The 19,627-nt window shown below is 37.5% G+C and overlaps 1 protein-coding gene and 1 long non-coding RNA gene across 3 annotated transcripts in view; one reads left to right on the top strand and one right to left on the bottom strand.

Moving 5' to 3' along the window:
* MOSPD2 (motile sperm domain containing 2) overlaps positions 1-19,627 on the bottom strand; it is a 95,281-nt gene that overhangs the window by 46,474 nt on the left and 29,180 nt on the right. For both annotated transcript variants that reach the window (XM_081565317.1, XM_081565316.1), the window contains exons 7-8: positions 18,265-18,303; positions 7,315-7,439 (exon numbers count right to left, since the gene is read on the bottom strand). In XM_081565317.1, the coding sequence (XP_081421443.1) occupies positions 7,315-7,439; positions 18,265-18,303 (164 nt within the window). The remainder of the gene's footprint in view (positions 1-7,314; positions 7,440-18,264; positions 18,304-19,627) is intronic.
* The window catches only part of LOC145536275 (uncharacterized), a 93,597-nt gene that overhangs the window by 44,797 nt on the left and 29,173 nt on the right, over positions 1-19,627 (top strand). The gene's annotated exons all lie outside the window — the stretch shown is intronic.

Below are 19,627 nucleotides of genomic sequence, written 5' to 3' on the forward strand. Positions count from 1 at the left end.
GAGCTGAAAAAGAATTCAGAGTAATGATAGTAAAGATGATCTAAAATCTTGGGAAAAGAATGGCACACACCAAGAAAATGTAAGAAATGTTTAACAAAGAGATAAAAGATTTAGAGAATTAGAGGTAAGCAATTCAATAATTGGGAATTTCCTAATGGTGCAGTGGATAGGAATCCACCTGTCCATAGAGACAATATGAGTTCAGCCCCTGGTTGGGGAAGATTCCACATGCCAGGGAGCAACTAAGTCCATGTGCCACAACTACTGAAGCTGGTGCACTCTAGAGCCTGCGAACAACAAGTACTGGGCCTATGTGCCACAACTACTGAAGCCTGTGTGCCTAGAGCCTGTGCTCCGCAACAAGAGAATCCACCACAACGATAAGCCCATGTACTGCAATGAAGAGTAGCCCCTGCTTGCTGCAACTAGAGAATCCACCACAACGATAAGCCCATGTACTGCAATGAAGAGTAGCCCCTGCTTGCTGCAACTAGAGAAACCCCACACAAAGCAACAAAGATTCAGTCCAGCCAAAAATAAATAATTTTAAAAAAAAATCTAAAAATCAAAAACCACAATACAAATTAAAAATATACTAGAAGGAATTAATAGCAGAATAACTAAGGCAGAGAATGAATAAATGAACTGGAAGACAGAGTGGTGGAAATCATGGCTGCAGAACAAACAAAAATAGAATGAAAAACGATAAGAAATGAGAAAGAAAGAGGGAAAGGGCCTGAGAAACTATTTGAAGACATTACAGCCAGGAAATGGCAAACCACTCCAGTATTCTTGCCTGGAGAATCCCATGGACGGAGGAGCCTGGTAGGCTACAGTCCACGGGGTCGCAAAGAGTCGGACATGACTGAGCGACTTCCCTTTCCCTTTCCCTTACAGCCGAAATTTCCCCTGAGAAAGGAAATAGTCACCCAAGAGCAGGAAGTGTAGAGAGTCCCTGGCAGGATAAATCCAAGGAGGAACACCCTGAGATACATGTTAATCAAACTGACAAAAATTAAAATACAGAGAAAAAATATTGAAAGCAGCAAGGGAAAAGCAACAAATAACATACAAGAGAATTCCCATAAAGTTATCAGCTGATTTTTTAGCAGAAACTCTGCAGGCCAGAAGAGAGTAGCATGATATATTCAAACTGACAAAAGGGAGAAAATCTCCAGCCAAAAACACTCTAACCAGCAAGGCTCTTGTTCAGACTCCACAAAGAAATGAAAAGCGTTACAGACAAGCAAAAGCTAAGCGAATTCAGAATCACCAAACCAGCTTTGCAACAAATGCTAAAGGTACTTCTTTAGGTGTAAAAAAAAAAAAAAAAGCCACACCTAGAAATAGGAAAATCCACATGGGAAAGCTTACCAGTAAACATACAGTAAAAGTAGGAAATCATCCACACACAAATATGGTATCAAAACCGGCAACTGTGAGGAGAGTACAAATGCAGAAAATGGGCAATGTATTTGAAATTAAGAGAACAGCAACTTAAAACAATGTTGTGTATATATATACATATATAGATAGATAGACTGCTATATCAAAACATTATGGGAAGACTTCCCTGGTGGTGTGGTAGATAAAAATCTGCCTGCCAATGCAGGAAACACAGGTTCGATCCCCGATCCAGGAAGATTCCACATACCGCTGGCAACTAATGCCCATGTGCCACAACTACTCTGTTCTAGAGCCCATAAGCTTTAACTATTGAGCCCACATGCCTCAACTACTGAAGCCTGTGCACTCTAGAGCCCATGCTCTGCAACAAGAGAAGCCACTGCAATGAGAAGCCTGCACACTGCAACTACAGAGTAGCCCACACTCTCTGCAACTAGAGAAAGCCTGTGCACAGCAGTGAAGACCCAGAGCAATAAAAATTAAATAATATTAAAAAAAAACGTTATGGGAAATGTGAACCAAAAAACTACAACAGATACACAATAGATACACACACCAAATAAAAAGCAATACAAACACTAAATCACAAGAAGAGAACAAGACAGGAGGGAAAAAGACCTACAAAAACAACTTCAAAAGAATTTTAAAAAATGGCAATAAGAATATACATATCAATAATTACCTTAAATGTAAATAGGTTAAGTGCTTCAACTAAAAGACACAAACTGCCTGAATGGATATAAAAATAAGATTCATATATATGCTATCTATAAGAGACCCATTTCAGACCTAGGAACACATACAGACTGAAAGTGAAGGGATGGAAAAAGATATTCTATGCAAATAGAAATGAAAAGAAAGCTGGAGTGGCAATACTCATATCAGATAAAACAGACTTTAAAATAGATACTGTTATAAAAGACAAACAAAGACACTACACAATGATCAAGGGATCAATCCAAGAAGATATAACAATATAAATATATAAGCACTCAACATAGAGACCCTCAATATATAAGGCAAATGCTAATAGCCATAAAAAGGGAAATCAACAGTAACACAATAGTGGGAGACTTCACCCTTCACTGTTCACCTGAAACTATCAGAGTATTGTTAGTTGGCTATACCCCAGTAAAAAATAGAGAATAAACAAATAAACAGAAAATAATGGAGGACTTTACATCCCACTTTCACCAATGGACAAATCATCTAGACAGAAATTCAACAAGGAACATAGGCCTTAAATGACTCATTAGACCAGATAAACCCAACTGATACTTACAGAACACTCCATCTAAAAGCAGCAGAATACACTTTCTTCTCAAGTGCACATGGAACATTCTCTAGAATACATCACATCTTGGGCCACAAATCAAGCCTTGGTAAATTTAAGAAAACCAAAATCACGTGAAGCATCTTTTCTGACCATAAAACACTGTAAGATTAGAATTAAATTACATGTAATAACTGTAAAAAAAAAACCAACACAATCACGTGAAGGCTAAACAATGTTACTAAACCAATGGATCACTGAAGAAATCAAAGAGAGAATAAAAAAACACCTAGAGACTAATGACAATGAAAACACGACAATCTAAACCCTATGCGAAGCAACAAAAGCAATTCTAAGAGAAGTTTATAGCAATACATTCTTACCACAGAAAACAAGAAAAATTTCAAATAAACCTAAACTTACACCTAAAGCAACTAGAGAAAGAGGAACAAACAAAATCCAAAGTTAGCAGAAGGAAAGAAATCATAAAGATCAGAGTAGAAATAAATGAAATGGAGACAAAACAATAGAAATAGATGAATGAAACTAAAAGCTGGGTCTTTGAAAAGATACACAAAATTGATAAACTTTTAGTCAGACTCATCATGAAAAAACGGGAGGGCTCAAATCAGTACAATTACAAATGAAAAAGAAATTACTATAAGCACCACAGAAATACAAAGGATCATGAGAGACTACTACTACACTACTACAAGTGCCAATAAAACAGACAATCTAGAAGAAATGGACAAATTCTTAAAAGGCACAACCTTCCAAGACTGAACCAGGACAAACTAGAAAATGTGAACAGACCAATATCAAGTGATATTGAAACTGTGATTTTAAAAACTCTCAACAAAGTCCAGGACCACATGGCTTCACAGGTGAATTATATCTCACATTTAGAGAAGAGTTACCACCTATTTTTCTGAAACTCCTACAGAGGAAGGAAAACTTCCAAACACCTTTTAAAAGGTTATCACTTTGATACCAAAACCAGACAAAGCACAAAAAAAGAAAATTATATGCCAACATCATGGATAAACAGACACAAAAATCCTCAACAAAATACTAGCAAACCAAATCCAACAATACATCATGATCAAGTGGGATTTATCCCAGGGATGCAAGGATTCTTCAATGCAAGCCAATTAATCACTGTGATATACCATATTAACAAACAGAAGAATAAAAACCACATAATTATCTTAGTAGATGCAGAAAAAGCTTTTGAAATCATGCATATCAATATTACTTTAAATGTAAATAGATTAAATGCACCAACCAAAAGACAGACTGGCTGGGTGGATGAAAACATGTGCATGTACGCACTTCTATGTACCACATCACTCTGCTTGACCTCTCCCATTGTAATTATTTTATATTGTTAAGTTAATCATGTTCCCATTATGGCTTGCAATTGTAACTAACTTTTATTTTTTGTCTGGCTATTGACTGTGAAAACTGATAAACATCTTTTACTTTTGTGATTATATTACTCACTTAATACCACTGTATCATGATTGGTCAACAGGAAAATAATAGAACTCTATATCACCAAAACTAGGATCTAACAGAAAAAACCTGTAATCACTTTTTAAAATCCAGATGCATATCAGAATTATCTTGAAACTTTTTGAAAAATACAAATGCTCAGGTATTTCTTTTTCTCTCCAGAGTTGCAGATATGTTTCTAATGAGCAGTCATGTTTAAAAACAACTCGACTATATGATGATCTTTTAGTTTTATCTAGTATATTTCACTTTTTCTATTTCATATTCAGGGCCCCCATTTCATTTAGTTTATGTTCTCTAATTTTTCCATCTCTTCTTTTTTTCGTATACTCTTTCTCAAGCCTTTATTAAGTGTAGTAGAGAAACTTTTGTATACACATATGTAAATGTGTAATATATATATATTTTAGAAAACTTATGAATTTTTGCCTAACTAAAAAATTATGACATTTTGATTCCACCTGTTTGACTTAGTATGACTAGAATGCTAGATTTCTAATTAAAAAAATAGATATGCAACAAGTGACAAAGTTTTACTGTATAGCGTATGGAACTATAGTCAATATCTTGTAATAACCTATGATAGAAAAAAATTTCAAAAATATGTGTATTTGTATAACTGAATCACCTTGCTGTGCACCTGAAACACTGTAAGTCAACCACACTTCAATAAAATATATATATTTAAAAAAATTCAAAGTTCAACAATGCAATACTGCAATTACTTTTGCACCAACCTAATAACAACCTACTATATAGGGAACTCTTGAGAGTTGCTTGGACTGCAAGGAGATCCAATCAATCCATCCTAAAGGAGATCAGTCCTGGGTGTTCATTGGAAGGACTGATGTTGAAGCTGAAACTCCAATACTTTGGCCACCTCATGCGAAGAGTTGACTCATTGGAAAAGACCTTGATGCTGGGTAGGATTGGGGGCAGGAGGAGAAGGGGACGACAGAGGATGAGATGGCTGGATGGCGTCACCGACTCAATGGACATGGGTTTGGGTAGACTGCGGGAGTTGGTGATGGACAGAGAGGCCTGGCGTGCTGCAATTCATGGGGTCGCAAAGAGTCAGACACGACTGAGCGACTGAACTGAACTGAATATAGGGAACTCAACACTCTGCAATAACCTATATGGGAAAAGAATCTGAAACAATGGATATATGTACAACTGATTCACTCATTTTGATGTACACCTGAAACTGACAATAAAAGTTAAAAAAAAAATACAGAAATAATTCAATATTTAGGGGAAGAAAAAGAAACATCTTTGAAACCATCCTTAATGACCATCATTCAGCAATAAGAGACTTTTCATTTGGTTTTTCAGATGTCTAGGAATCAAGATACTCATAACCAGTTTAAGGTTCAGTTTGGCTGAAGAAATAATTGTGCACGTCTCTATCTTCCCTGGGTCGGAAGATCCTCTGGAGAAGGAAATGGCAACCCACTTCAGTACTCTTGCCTGGAAAATCCCATGGACGGAGGAGCCGGGTAGGCTACAGTCCATGGGGTCGCAAAGAGTCGGACACGACCAAGCGACTTCACTTTCTTTCTTTCACTTTCTATATGAAAAAAATTCTATTTTTGTTACTGTCATCCCACCCAATTTCTTTTGCAGTGAGTTGAAGTATTGTGGAGTTCTCTGTAGGATTATGTCCAGTTGTGATAGCCTGGAAACAGTCTGAGACATAAGGATATATATATTTTATATTTTTTAAAATAAATAAATTTGAGTCTCGGTTCATAAGTGTTATCTAGGGACCTCATACTATTCTTCCTTTCTTTTCTTAAAATCATCCTTAGCTGGCTGCCAAAAGCTGCTGAGAACTTTCTGTATAATACACCACTCTCATGGAGAGTCAATTGTGGTTCACATATTTTACCCAGTCTTTCATAGGTTCCAGATGTATTGTACAAACAAAAGGTCGATAACTTCCTCCAAAAATTACCAATTCAAGGTTTTTTTCCAATGAAAGAAAACACAGAAAAGGACACACAAAATCTTTTCATTTTGCTACTCCTTTGATTCTGCTGCTGCTGCTAAGTCGCTTTAGTCGTGTCCGACTCTGTGCAACCCCATAGACGGAAGCCCACCAGGCTCCCCATCCCTGGGATTCTCCAGGCAAGAACACTGGAGTGGGTTGCCATTTCCTTCTCCACCTTTGACTCTAGTTGAACATAATAGTTGACATAATTTTGCCAGTACAAAGTAGATTGCAAAAGTCAAATAACTCAAGTATTAACAATCAAATTAACCCAAAGCATACAAAATCCACAGGTTTCACAGTTTATTAAAAAAAAAAGTCATTATCCAATTATGTTTCATTGCTATGGAGTACTAAAAATTTAACACATGTCTACTTACTTCTGGTCTCTTATTTGTAAGTAGTAAGATCATTTCAAAAAATATTATACTATATATTTACTTTTAAATTAAAAACTGTTCAACAGTAAATAACCAAAATCAAACTACAGAGACATCAAAAGGCAATTAAGTGATTTATAGTCACTCATTAAACAATTTATGGTTCATCTCTAGACAGTGGAATACTATGCATCCATGAACAAGAATAAGACAGCTTATCACATAATGATTTTGAATGATTTCTAAGAGATTTTGTGAAGCAAAAAGCAGCACACACAATAGTGTATAACTACTACTTGGTTAAAACCATGATGGGAGGGAAAAAGAATTATATATATATATATGAATACTATAGTTGTTTATATATTACATATTTAGTATAGTTTTTATATAGGTAACACACATCCTTGGAAATAAAAAAAAAAAAAAGAAATTAAACTAGAGAGGAGAACAGGATGGTAGCCATAGTAGTACAAGGACTTTTTACTGAATACTTCTTTTTGAATACTTTTACTGAGTATCTTTCAGTTTAAAATCATATAAAAACATGACCTATTCAAAAATAATTTAACAATTCAAAATTTTTAATAAAAAATGTCTATAACTTTGGTTGCTATTTAACAGTACCTATAATTTTTCTTAGGATGTTAAGATATTGCTTTTCTGTTTTTGTTGAGGAAAGAATACAACCTCTTATGTCATGACCCAGTCTTATTTTAAAAACAGGTTTTAGGTACTGTACTTACAGTTCCACCCATGTGAGGAGGCAGGTATTCTACACTGACATAGTCTTGGATGTCATTTTTACTCGTAAATTTCAACAAACTCACTGCTTCTGGACCAAGCCAGGTTTTCACAATTTTGAAAGCAGCTGAAGAAAAAGACAATCACTGTATTAAATTACTTTCATTCTCTTTCTCGATTTACTTACCGTATGTGCTTATGTAGGTCCTCTGAGATTAGTTTGGGCTAAAATCTGTTAATATGTATTTTTCCATGGCATGGTAGTTATATTCACATTCTCTAACCCCTTATGGCAGAAAGCAAAGAACTAAAGAGCCTCTTGATGAAAGTGAAAGAGGAGAGTGAAAAAGTTGCCTTAAAACTCAACATTCAGAAAACTAAGATCATTCAGAAAACTAAGATCATAGCATCTGGTCCCATCACTTCTTGGCAAATAGATGGGGAAACAATGGAAACAGTGAGAGACTATTTTTTCTTGGGCTCCAAAATCACTGCAGATGGTGACTGCAGTCATGAAATTAAAAGATGCCTGCTCCTTGGAAGAAAAGTGATGACCAACTTAGACAGCATATTAAAAAGCAGAGACATTACTTGCCGACAAAGGTCTCTAGTCAAAGCTGTGGTTTTTCCAGTAGTCATGTATGGATGTGAGAATTGGACTATAAAGAAAGCTGAATGCCTAAGAATTGATGCTTTTGAACTGTGGTGTTGGAGAAGGCTCTTGAGAGTCACTTGGACTGCAAGGAGATCCAACTAGTCCATACTAAAGGAAATCAGTCCTGAATATTCATTGGAAGGACTGATGCTGAAGCTGAAACTCCAATACTTTAGCCACCTGATGTGAAGAACTGACTCATTTGAAAAGACCCTGATGCTGGGAAAGACTGAAGGCGGGAGGAGAAGAGGACGACAGAGGATGGGATGGTGATGGACAGGGAAGCCTGGCGTGCTGCAGTCCATGGGGTAACAAAATCGGACATGACTGAGCAACTGAACTGAACTGAATCCCTGTAGGCATTTATATTTTAACTGTGCCTTATGGGTTTCAAATGTTCTAGAAGATTCTGGAGGATTAAATTGCCTTGATGTTCATTAACAAACTTATTACGGTTTGGCCTCTGAACAAATCCATCAATGATCCTGACTTCTACTATTTCCAGACAATGAATCAAACTGCATTGTGATTCACTACCTGTACAACAGTATGGGAAGAGTCATTTGCCTTATGCTTCTCTGATAAATCCCCAATCTGAAAAATCTCCTAAAATGGGAAGTCAGGAAGAGAAAGAAAAAGCCCTTCTCTTTCCACCAGACTTTCCACCCTAACCTTAAACTTCTGTGCCTTTCTCCTAAGCCATGCAGCTTAGAGTTATGACAATATTATAGAATCTCAAAGGAAAGTTATGACCAACCTAGATAGCATATTGAAAAGCAGAGACATTACTTTGTCAACAAAGGTCCGTCTAGTCAAGGCTATGGTTTTTCCAGTGGTCATGCATGGATGTGAGAGTTGGACTGTGAAGAAAGCTGAGTGCCGAAGAATTGATGCTTTTGAACTGTGGTGTTGGAGAAGACTCTTGAGAGTCCCTTGGACTGCAAGGAGATCCAACCAGTCCATCCTAAAGGAGATCAGTCCTGGGTGTTCATTGGAAGGACTGATGTTGAAGCTGAAACTCCAATACTTTGGCCACCTGATGTGAAGAGTTGACTCATTGGAAAAGACCCTGATGCTGGGAAAGATTGAAGGCAGGAGGAGAAGGGGACGACAGAGGATGAGATGGTTGGATGGCATCACCAACTCAATGGACATGGGTTTGGGTGGACTCTGGGAGTTGGTGATGGACAGGGAGGCCTGGCATGCTGCAGTTCATGGGGTCACAAAGAGTCGGACATGACTGAGTGACTGAACTGAAGAATAAAATTATCAAACACAGCTATTTAGTAACTACAATTTTGTTCTATCATGCCATCCTGATAAACTTTTTAACCTTCTTTCCATCATGACTTCCTAAGCACATTTTAATGGAATTAAAAGAGAAATCCTGAATTACATTTGCAAAAGCGTCAATGTAAAAGTCAGGAAATAAAACAGCATGATAATGAACATTAAACAGTAGTTCAGAAAATTGCATTTTTACTTTGGCTAATTATGTGTAAAATTTTCTACATAACATTTACATTTTCATTAATTTCAACTTAAAAAGTCTGAGTTGGCATGTCTGAAGCTATGGTACTTGAAAGTAACTGAAGTGCTAAAGCTGACTTGCTATAACAGCTTTTATTGAGATAAAATTTACATACCATAAAATTCACTTTTTTAACGTATATCCATCAATAATTTTTCCTTAGCATATTCAGAGTTGTGGAACTCATCACCACTATCTAATTTTGGAACATTTTCATCACCCAAAAGGAAATCTTCACCCATGGGCGATCTCTCCTTATCTTCCTTTCTCCCTGACAACCATTAATCTAGTTTCTGTCTTTATGGATTTGCCCATTTTTATAACTGTGTTTTTATAAATATGTTTTTATTTCCTACTAGCTTTGTTCACTCAGCATGTTTTTAAGGATCATCTGTAATGGAGCATGTATCATATTTAATTCCTTTTTATGGCTGAATAATTTTTCATTTTATGGTTACATAACATCTGTTATTTGCTGTTTATTAGCATTTGTTATTATCAATAACCTCAGATACACAGATGATACCACCCTTATGGCAGAAAGTGAAGAGGAACTAAAGAGCCTCTTGATGAAAGTGAAAGAGGAGTGAAAAAGTTGGCTTAAAATTCAATATTCAAAAAACAAAGATCATGGCATCTGGTCATATCATTCCAAGGCAAACAGCTGGGGAAGCAACGGAAAAACAATGAGAGGCTTTATTTTCTTGGGCTCCAAAATCACTGCAGATGGTGACTGCAGCCATGAAATTAAAAGCCGCTTGGTCCTTGGGAAAAAAGGTGTAACCAACCTAGACAGCATATTAAAAAGCAGAGAGACATTACTTGCTGACAAAGGTCTCAAGTCAAAGCTGTGGTTTTTCCAGTAGTCAAGTATGGATGTGAGAATTGGACTATAAAGAAAGCTGAATGCCCAAGAATTGATACTTTTGAACTGTGGTGTTGGAGAAGGCTCTTGAGAATCCCTTGGTCTGCAAGGAGATCCAACCAGTCCATCCTGAAGGAAATAAGTTCTGAATATTCATTGGAAGGACTGATGCTGAAGTTGAAACTCCAATACTTTGGCCACCTGATGCAAAGAAATGACTCACTGGAAAAGACCCTGATGCTGGGAAAGACTGAAGGTGGGAGAAGGGGACAATAGAGGATGAGATGGTTGGATGGCATCACCAACTTGGACATGAGTTTGAGCAAGCTCCAGGAGCTGGTGATGGACAGGGAAGCCTGGCGTGCCACAGTCCATGGAGTTGCAAAGAGTCGGACATGACTGAGCCACTGAACTGAACATTTGTTTATCCATTCATCAACTGGTGAACTTTGGATTATTTCCACTTTTCACTATTATAAATAATGCTACTATGAACCTTTGTGTAGAGCTCTTTGTGTAGACACATGTTTTCAATTCTCTGGGGCATATACCTAGGAGTGAAACTGCTAGGTCACATGATAACTCTGTATTTAATTTTTTGAGGAATGGCCAACTGTTTTTCCAGTGGCTGCACTATTTAACATTCTCACCCACAATGTATGAGGGTTCCAAATTCTCCACATCATATGGACACTTGTTACTTTATTCTTTTTGATTAAAGCCATCCTAGTAGGTGTGAAGCAGTATCTCATTTGGTCTTAATTTGCATTACTCATTGGAATAGACCCTAATGCTGGGAAGGATTGGGGGCAGGAGGAGAAGGGGACGACAGAGGATGAGATGGTTGGATGGCATCACCAACTCGATGGACATGGCTTTGGGTAAACTCTGGGAGTTGGTTATGGACAGGGAGGCCTGGCGTGCTGCGATTCATGGGGTCGCAAAGAGTCGGACACGACTGAGCAACTGAACTGAACTGAATGATGTTGAGCAGCTTTTATGGGTTTATCACCCATTTGCATATTTTCTTTGGCAAACTATCTATTAAAATCTTTTGTCCTTTTCAACTGGGCCACTTGTCATTTTATTGTTGCATTATAGAGGTTCTTTATATATTCTACTCACAAGTCCCTTTTCTGATATCTGATTTGTAAATATTTTCTTCCATTCTGAGAATTGTCTTTTTACCTTCTTGATGGTATCCTTTAAGGTACAAAAGTTTTCAATATTAACAAAGTACAATATATCTATTCCTTTGTTACTTGTGCCTTTTTGGGGTCATACCTAAGAAACCACTGTCTACTCCATGGTCACAATGACTTACCCCTATGGTTTTTCTAACATGTTCATAGTTTTAACTCTGATCCATTTAGAGTTCATTTTTGTAGATGATGGAAGGTCGAGGTCCATCTTCATCCTTTTGAATGCTGATACTGAGTTGTCCCAGTATCATTTGTTTAGAAGACTAATCTTTCTCCACTTAATTGTCTTGGCACCATTGTCAAGAAATCAATCATAAATGTTAGAGTTTATTTCTGGACTCTCAATTCTATTTTACTGATCTTTATTTCTATTACGATGTTCACACCACAATGTCTTAATGCTTTATAGTGAATTTTAAAATCAAGAGATGGACTTTCCTGGTGGCACCGTGGATAAGAATCCACCTGCCAATGAAGGGGACACAGGGTCAATTTCTGGCCTAGGAGGATTCCACATGCCATGGGGCAACTGGGCTTGTGTGCCGCAGCTACTGAGCCAGTGCTCTAGAGTTTGTGAGCTGAAACTACTGAGCCTGTGTGCCATGATTACTGAAGGCAGCTAATCTAGAGCCAGTGTTCCGCAACAAGAGGGGTCACCACAATGAGAGGCTCATGCACTGCAACTGAAGGGCATCCCGCATTTTCCTTAACTAGAGAAAAGCCCAGATAGCAGTGCTGCTGCTGCTGCTAAGTCGCTTTAGTTGTGTCCGACTCTGTGCGACCCCACAGACGACAGCCCACCAGGCTCCACCGTCCCTGGGATTCTCCAGGCAAGAACACTGGAGTGGGTTGCCATTTCCTTCTCCAATGCATGAAAGTGAAACGTGAAAGTGAAGTCGCTCAGTCGTGTCTGACGCTTAGCGACCCCATGGACTTCAGCCTACCAGGCTCCTCCGTCCATGGGATTTGCCAGGCAAGAGTACTGGAGTGGGGTGCCATTGCCTTCTCCGAGACAGCAGTGAAGACAGACTCAGCACAGCCAAAAATAAAAAAAAAATAAAATTATAAAAAAAAAATCATCAGTTAAAAATAGTTTAAAATAATAAAATCGGGGGTTCTGGAAGGGGAACACATGTACACCCATGGTGGATTCATGTCAATGTATGGCAAAACAAATACAATATTGTAAAGTTAAAAAATAGATAAACTAATTTAAAATAACAAAAAAATAATAATAATAATTAATAAAATCAAGAGGTGTGAGTTCCTCAATTTCACTGTTCTTATTCAAGACTATTTTTATTATTCCGGGTCTCTTGCATCTCCATATGAATTTAAGGACAAACTTGTCTGAATCTGTTTAAAAAAAAAAGTGGAGGCAGCAGTTGGGATTTTGACAGAAACTGCATTGAATGTGTAAATCAACTCTGAAGCAGTGCCATCTTAGTAATTAATAGGTCTTCTAATCCATGAACAAGACATGAATGTTTACCTAGATCTTGAATTCCCTTCAGTGGTGTTTTATAGTTTTCAGTGTATGAGTCTTCAACTTTTTATTATTTTTATTTCTAAGTATTTTATTCTTTGTGATACTATTACAACTGGAATGATTATATAATATCATTTTGGGTTATTCATTGCTAATGCATAGAAACACAATTGGTTTCATGTATTGACTTTGTATCAGGCCACCTTGCTGAACTCGTTTACTGGTTCTAACAGGCTTCTGTGTATGTATGGTTTGTATTTCTTAAAATTCTCCATATAGATGTCAGCTCAAATATGAATAGTATGACTTCTTTTCCAATCTGGATGGTTTTTCTTTTTCTTGCCTAAGTGCCCTGACAATCTAAGTGATAAGAGCTGACAACTTTATCTGGCTCCTGATCTTAGGGGGAAGTATTCATTCTTTTACTAAGTATGATGCTAACTGGGGGTTTTCAAAGATGACATTTTACACAGATGTCTTTTATCAGGGTTAGGAAATTCTCTTCTGTGAAGAATTAACTTTACCCAAAGAAAGGTCTGGCCTTTATCCTCATTTTTCAGAAGTAATCTTCATGTCGGTTGGAGTGTCTTTGTTTGCCTATATGCCTTGAGTCACACTGGAACAATATGATTTAGTTTGGGGGCTTTGGGTCACACAGTATCTGTAGACCTCTGGAGAGACTGGAGACTGGGGTGAACCATGTGATAAACTGGTCAGGCCTAAGTGATGGAGCTCCAATAAAAACTTTGAACGTCAGTCTTTGGGTGAGATTTCCTGGTTGGCAATACTTTATGAGCATTGTCATGTACTGATGGTGGGAAAGTAATGCACTTCACATTTGGTACTTTCCTGGATTCTGCCATATGTTTTTCTTCCTTGGCTGATTTTAATCTGAATCCTTTCTCAGTAATAAATCATAGCTGAGTATAACACCTTTCAGTGAATTCTGTGAGTGACTGTAGTAAACCTAAGGGTGGTTTTGGAAACCCCTTTACATTACAGTTGGTATCAGAAGTGAGAGTAGTCTTGTGTAAACTACTGTGATCCCCACTAACTTTTCAGACATTCCAACTCTTTCTGCCTTCTATTTCTAGTTTCTTGGGTACTGTTACCAGAAGAGTGTAGTGGATTTTCTCAAATGTTTCTTGTGTCTATTAAAATTATGTGTTTTTTTTTCCTTTATTAATATGTTGAATACCTGGTTCATTTTCATATGTTGAACCAACTTTGCATTGCTGAAATAAATCTCACTTGATTATAGCATACAATACCATTCACATGCTTGGTAGATTCAGTTTGTCAATACTTTCTTGAGAGTTGGTTCATTTATATTCATAAGGAATATTAGTCTCTAGTTTTCTTTTCCTGTGATGTTTGATATTAGGGATATACTTGCCTCATAAAATGATTTGGGACATGTTTTATATTTTCTGGAAGAGTTTCAGAAGAGTTGGTATTGATTCTTCTATATAGGTTTAGTAGAATTTACTAGTGAAGCAAATACCTTGTTCTAAAAACCCAAGAGACAACTCTACACAAGGACATCACCAAATGGTCAATACTGAAATCAGACTGATTTATATTCTTTGCAGCCAAAGAGGAGAAGCTCTATATAGTCAACAGAAACAAGACCTGGAACTGCCTGTGGCTCAGATTATGAGCTCCTTATTATAAAATTCAGACTTAAATTTGAGGAAAGTAGGGAAAACCACTAGGCCATTCAGGTATGACCTAAGTCAAATTCTTTATGATTATACAGTGGAGGTGATGAACAGAGTCAAGGGATTAGATCTGGTAGAGAGTGCCTGAAGAACTATGGATGGAGGTTCGTAACATTGTACAGAAAGCAATGATCAAAACCATCCCCAAGAAAAAGAAATGCAAGAAGGCCAAGTGATCATATGAGGAGGCTTTACAAATAGCTGAGGAAAGAAGAGATGAGGAAGGCAAGGAAGAAAGGGAAAGATATACCCAACTGAATGCAGAATTTCAGAGAATAGCAAGGAGAGATAAGAAGGCCTTCTTAAACAGACAGTGCAAAGAAACAGAAGAAAACAATCAACTGGGAAAGACTATAGATTTCTTCAAGAAAACTGGAGATATTAAGGGAACACTTCATGCAAGGATGGACATGATAAAGGACAGAAACAGGAAGGACCTAACAGAAGCAGAAGAGATTAAGAAGATGTGGCAAGAATACACAAAAGAACTGTACAGAAAAGGTGTTAAAGACCGAGATAACCATGATGGTGTGGTCACTCACCTAGACTCGGACATCCCACAGTGTGAAGTCAAGTGGGCCTCAGGAAGCACCACTAAGAATAAAGCTAGTGGCAGTGATGGAATTACAGTTGAGCTATCTAAAATAGTAAAAGATGATGCTGATAAAGTGCTGCACTCAATATGTCAAAATCTGGCAAACTCAGCAGTGGCCACAGGACTGGAAAAGGTCAGTTTTCATTCCAATCCCAAAGAAAGGCAACACCAAAGAATGTTCAAACTACCATACAACTGTGCTCATTTCACATGCTAGTAAGGTTATGCTCAAATGCCTTCAAGCGAGGATTCAGCAGTACATGAACCTAGAACTTCTAGATGCACAAGCTGGGTTTAGAAATGGCAGAGGAACCAGAGATCAAATTGCCAACATCCGCTGGATCATAGAAAAAGCAAGAGAATTCCAAGAAAATATCTACTTCTGCTTCATTGACTACGCTAAAGCCTTTGTGTGGATCAAATCAAATTGTGGTAAATTCTTAAAGAGATGAGAATACCAGATCACCTCACCTGCCTCCTGATAAACCTGTAAGCGGGTTAAGAAGTAATAGAACCGGACATGAAAACAACAGACTGCTTCAAATTGGGAAAGGGGTATAACAAGAATGTATATTGTCACCCTACTTATTTATCTGATATGCAGAGTACATCATGCGAAATGCTGGGCTAGATGAATCACAAGTTGGAATTGAGACTACTGGGAGAAATAGCAACAACCTCAGATATACAGATACAACCCTTATGGCAGAAAGTGAAGAGGAACTAAAGAGCTTCTTGATGAGGGTGAAAGAAGAGAGTAAAAAAGCTGGCTTAAAAGCCCATTATACAGAGTGAAGTAAGCCAGAAAGAAAAACAACAATACAGTATACTAATGCATATATATGGAATTTGAAAGATGGTAACGATAACCCTACATGCGAGACAGAATAAGAGACACAGATGCATGGAACAATTTTATGGACTCTGAGGGAGAAGGTGAGGGTGGGACGTTCTGGGAGAATGGCATTGAGACATATGTATTGTCATATGTGAAACAGAGCACCATTCCATGTTCGATGCATGTGACAAGGGCTCAGGGCCGGGGCAATGGGATGATCCAGAAGGATGGGATGGGGAGGGAGGTGGGTGGGGGGTCCGGGAAGGGGAACACATGTAAACCCATGGCTGATTCATGTCAATGTATGGCAAAAACTATTACAATATTGTAAAGGAATTAGCCCCCAACTAAAATAAATAAATTTATAAAAAAAAAAAAAACAACTCAACATTCAAATGGTTATATTTGACTAATTTAAAATTAAATACTCTGCCAAATAAAAGACTTGTTTTCTAATTACACAAACAAAAAAACTCAACATTTAAAAAGCTAAGACCAAGGAATCTGGTCCCAACACTTCATGGCAAATAGAAGGAGATAAAGTGGAAGCAGTGACAGATTTTATTTTCTTGGGCGCCAAAATCACTGTGGATGTTGACTGCAGCCATGAAATTAAGACACTTGCTCTTTGGAAAGAAAGGTATGACAAACCTATTCAGCATATTGAAAAGGAGAGACATCACTTTGCCAACAAAGGTCCATAGAGTCAGAGATATGGTTTTTCCAGTAGTCATGTATGGATGTGAGAGTTGAACCATAAAGAAGGCTGAGCGCTGAAGAACTGATGCTTTTGAATTGTGGTGCAGGAGAAGACTCTTGAGAGTCCCTTGGATAGCAAAGAGATCAAACCAGTCCATCCTAAAGGAAATCAATCCTGAATATTCATTGGAAGGACTGATGCTGAAACTGAAGCTCTAATATTTTGGTCACCTGATGGGAAAAGTCAACTCACTGGAAAAGACCTCGATGGTGGGAAAGATTGAGGGCAGGAGAAAGGGGTGACAGAGGATGAGATGGTTGAATGGCATCATCAACTCAATGGACATGAGTTTGAGCAAACTCTGGGAGAGAGTTGACAGGGAAGGCTGGCATGCTGCAGTCTATGGGGTCACAAAGAGTTGGACACGACTTAGCGGCTGAAGAACAACAACTAGGGAAGCCATTTTGGGTCTCGGCTATTTTTTATGATTTTTTAAATTAATAACTCAAGTTCTTTTGTTATACTTATTCAGAATCTTGTGTCCATTTTCATAGTTTATGTCTTTCTAGGAATTTGCCCATTTCATCAAGGTTATCTAATTTCTTGGCATGCAATTATTTACAATATTCCCTTATAATCCTTTAGATTTCTCTAAGGTCTACAGTGATGTCTCTTCTTTTATTCTTGACTTTAATAATTTGAGTGTTTTTTTTTCATTCATCAGTTTAACTAAAGTTTTGTTAATTTTGTTGAACTTTTCAAAGTACTACGTTTTGATTTCATTGATTTTCTGTACTGCTTTCTATGTAACAACTGACTTTGGCAAACACAAATGAAAATGCACATTCTAAAAATAACATGAAATTAACAACCATACTGAAGCTGGTCAAGAATGTTTTTCAATGGTTTAAACTTTTTTTTTTTTGTCAAAGAACATATCATGACTGTCATAAGGATCATGTGACAATAGAGATTTGGGTAAGTATTAGATTCATCCCATTTTCTTGCTCAACTCTTGAAGCCCAGGAGAAAGCCTAGCTAAGGCCTGCATTCTGTGATATACCTCATCTAAAGGTGACAAACTGAGGCTTCTGGCTACAGTTTTACCTGAATGGTTCAATATTTAAAAGCTGTTTTTAGGCATGACTAAAGGGTGTCCCCAGAGCCTGGGGACAGAATGTTAGCCCAGTTTGTCTAGGAACAGCCTTTAACTATTCTAACTCCAGCCTGTTAAAAGTACACACCAAGCACAATACAAACATTTTTTAAAAAATAAGTATAGAAATATCGCTAAACTGGGAATACAAAAAAGGAATCAGACATTTGATATTAGGAAAGTATAAGTAATATACTCACCGTTCATTATCCAAGGCATATCGAAGATCACCATTTTTGCTGAAAGATGGGGAAAAAAAATTCATTGACCGTGACTTAGTCCTGCAATAGTAGTATCACTTATACCTGACCAAAAAAATAAACTAGTGATGTAAATGTAACTAAAAGCTGAGATATAGGACTCAGTTTTAATCCTGTGAAGTGTGAGTGGTGCTAGAAGTAGACTAATTTCTCACAGTGGTGAGGGGTTCACCTAGGAGGACAGCTTGTGTGTAATGAAAAATGCACAATCACTGCCAGCTGGCAAATACCCTGTTCCTTTATTCATTTATAGCTTTTGTTTTTTGCAGAAAAGTACAAAGAACAGTTAAGTGGGTAAGTGGAGACTATGCATGTGGCATGTGATATTAGTGCTAAAGTCCACTGAGCTTTAAAATGATTTCAATGTCTAATTTATGGTTTCAATTATAATTTTATAGAGATTGTATTGTTAAACCCACTCTTGACAGTTGTCCTCCTCATTTTTAGTAAGTCATGTTTTAAGAAACAAAACTTGTTTCAACTTTTCTTAATATTATCAGCCCTAGGAAGCCAATAATTCTGAAGTATACAGAAAAATCACTGCAGATAGTGACTGCAGCCATGAAATTAAAAGACGCTTACTACTTGGAAGGAAAGTTATGACCAACCTAGATAGCATATTGAAAAGCAGAGACATCACTTTGCCAACAAAGGTCTGTCTAGTCAGGGCTATGGTCTTTCCAGTAGTCATGTATGGATGTGAGAGTTGGACTGTGAAGAAAGCTGAGTGCCGAAGAATTGATGCTTTTGAACCGTAGTGTTGGAGAAGACTCTTGAGAGTCCCTTGGACTGCGAGGAGATCCAACCAGTCCATCCTAAAGGAAATAAGTCCTGAATATTCATTGGAAGAATTGATGCTGAAGCTGAAACTCCAATACTTTGGCCACCTGATGTGAAGAACTGACTCACTGGAAAAGACCCTGATGCTGGGAAAGATTGAAGGCAGGAGGAGAAGGGGATGACAGAGGATGAGATGGTTGGCTGACATCACCAACTCGATGGACATGAGTTTGGGTAAACTCCAGGAGTTGGTGATGGACAGGGAGGCCTGGTGTGCTGCGATTCATGGGGTCGCAAAGAGTTGGACACGACTGAGCAACTGAACTGATACAGAAATATTAGTTGTATACTTAGATGAAGATATTAAACAGCTCTAATAACAATTGTGAGAAAGAATCAGAACTCACAAAGGGGACTTTTGATATAAAATTCATTCTATTTCAGATGAATCAAAAGATAATTTCATTCTTCTCTGAACAGGGAACCTCCTAGAATAATTATATTAATGTAGGACAAGTTAAGT

The sequence above is a fragment of the Giraffa tippelskirchi genome, chromosome X, assembly GCF_054371585.1.
Source record: "Giraffa tippelskirchi isolate mGirTip1 chromosome X, T2T-mGirTip1v1.2.pri, whole genome shotgun sequence".
Taxonomy (NCBI): domain Eukaryota; kingdom Metazoa; phylum Chordata; class Mammalia; order Artiodactyla; family Giraffidae; genus Giraffa; species Giraffa tippelskirchi.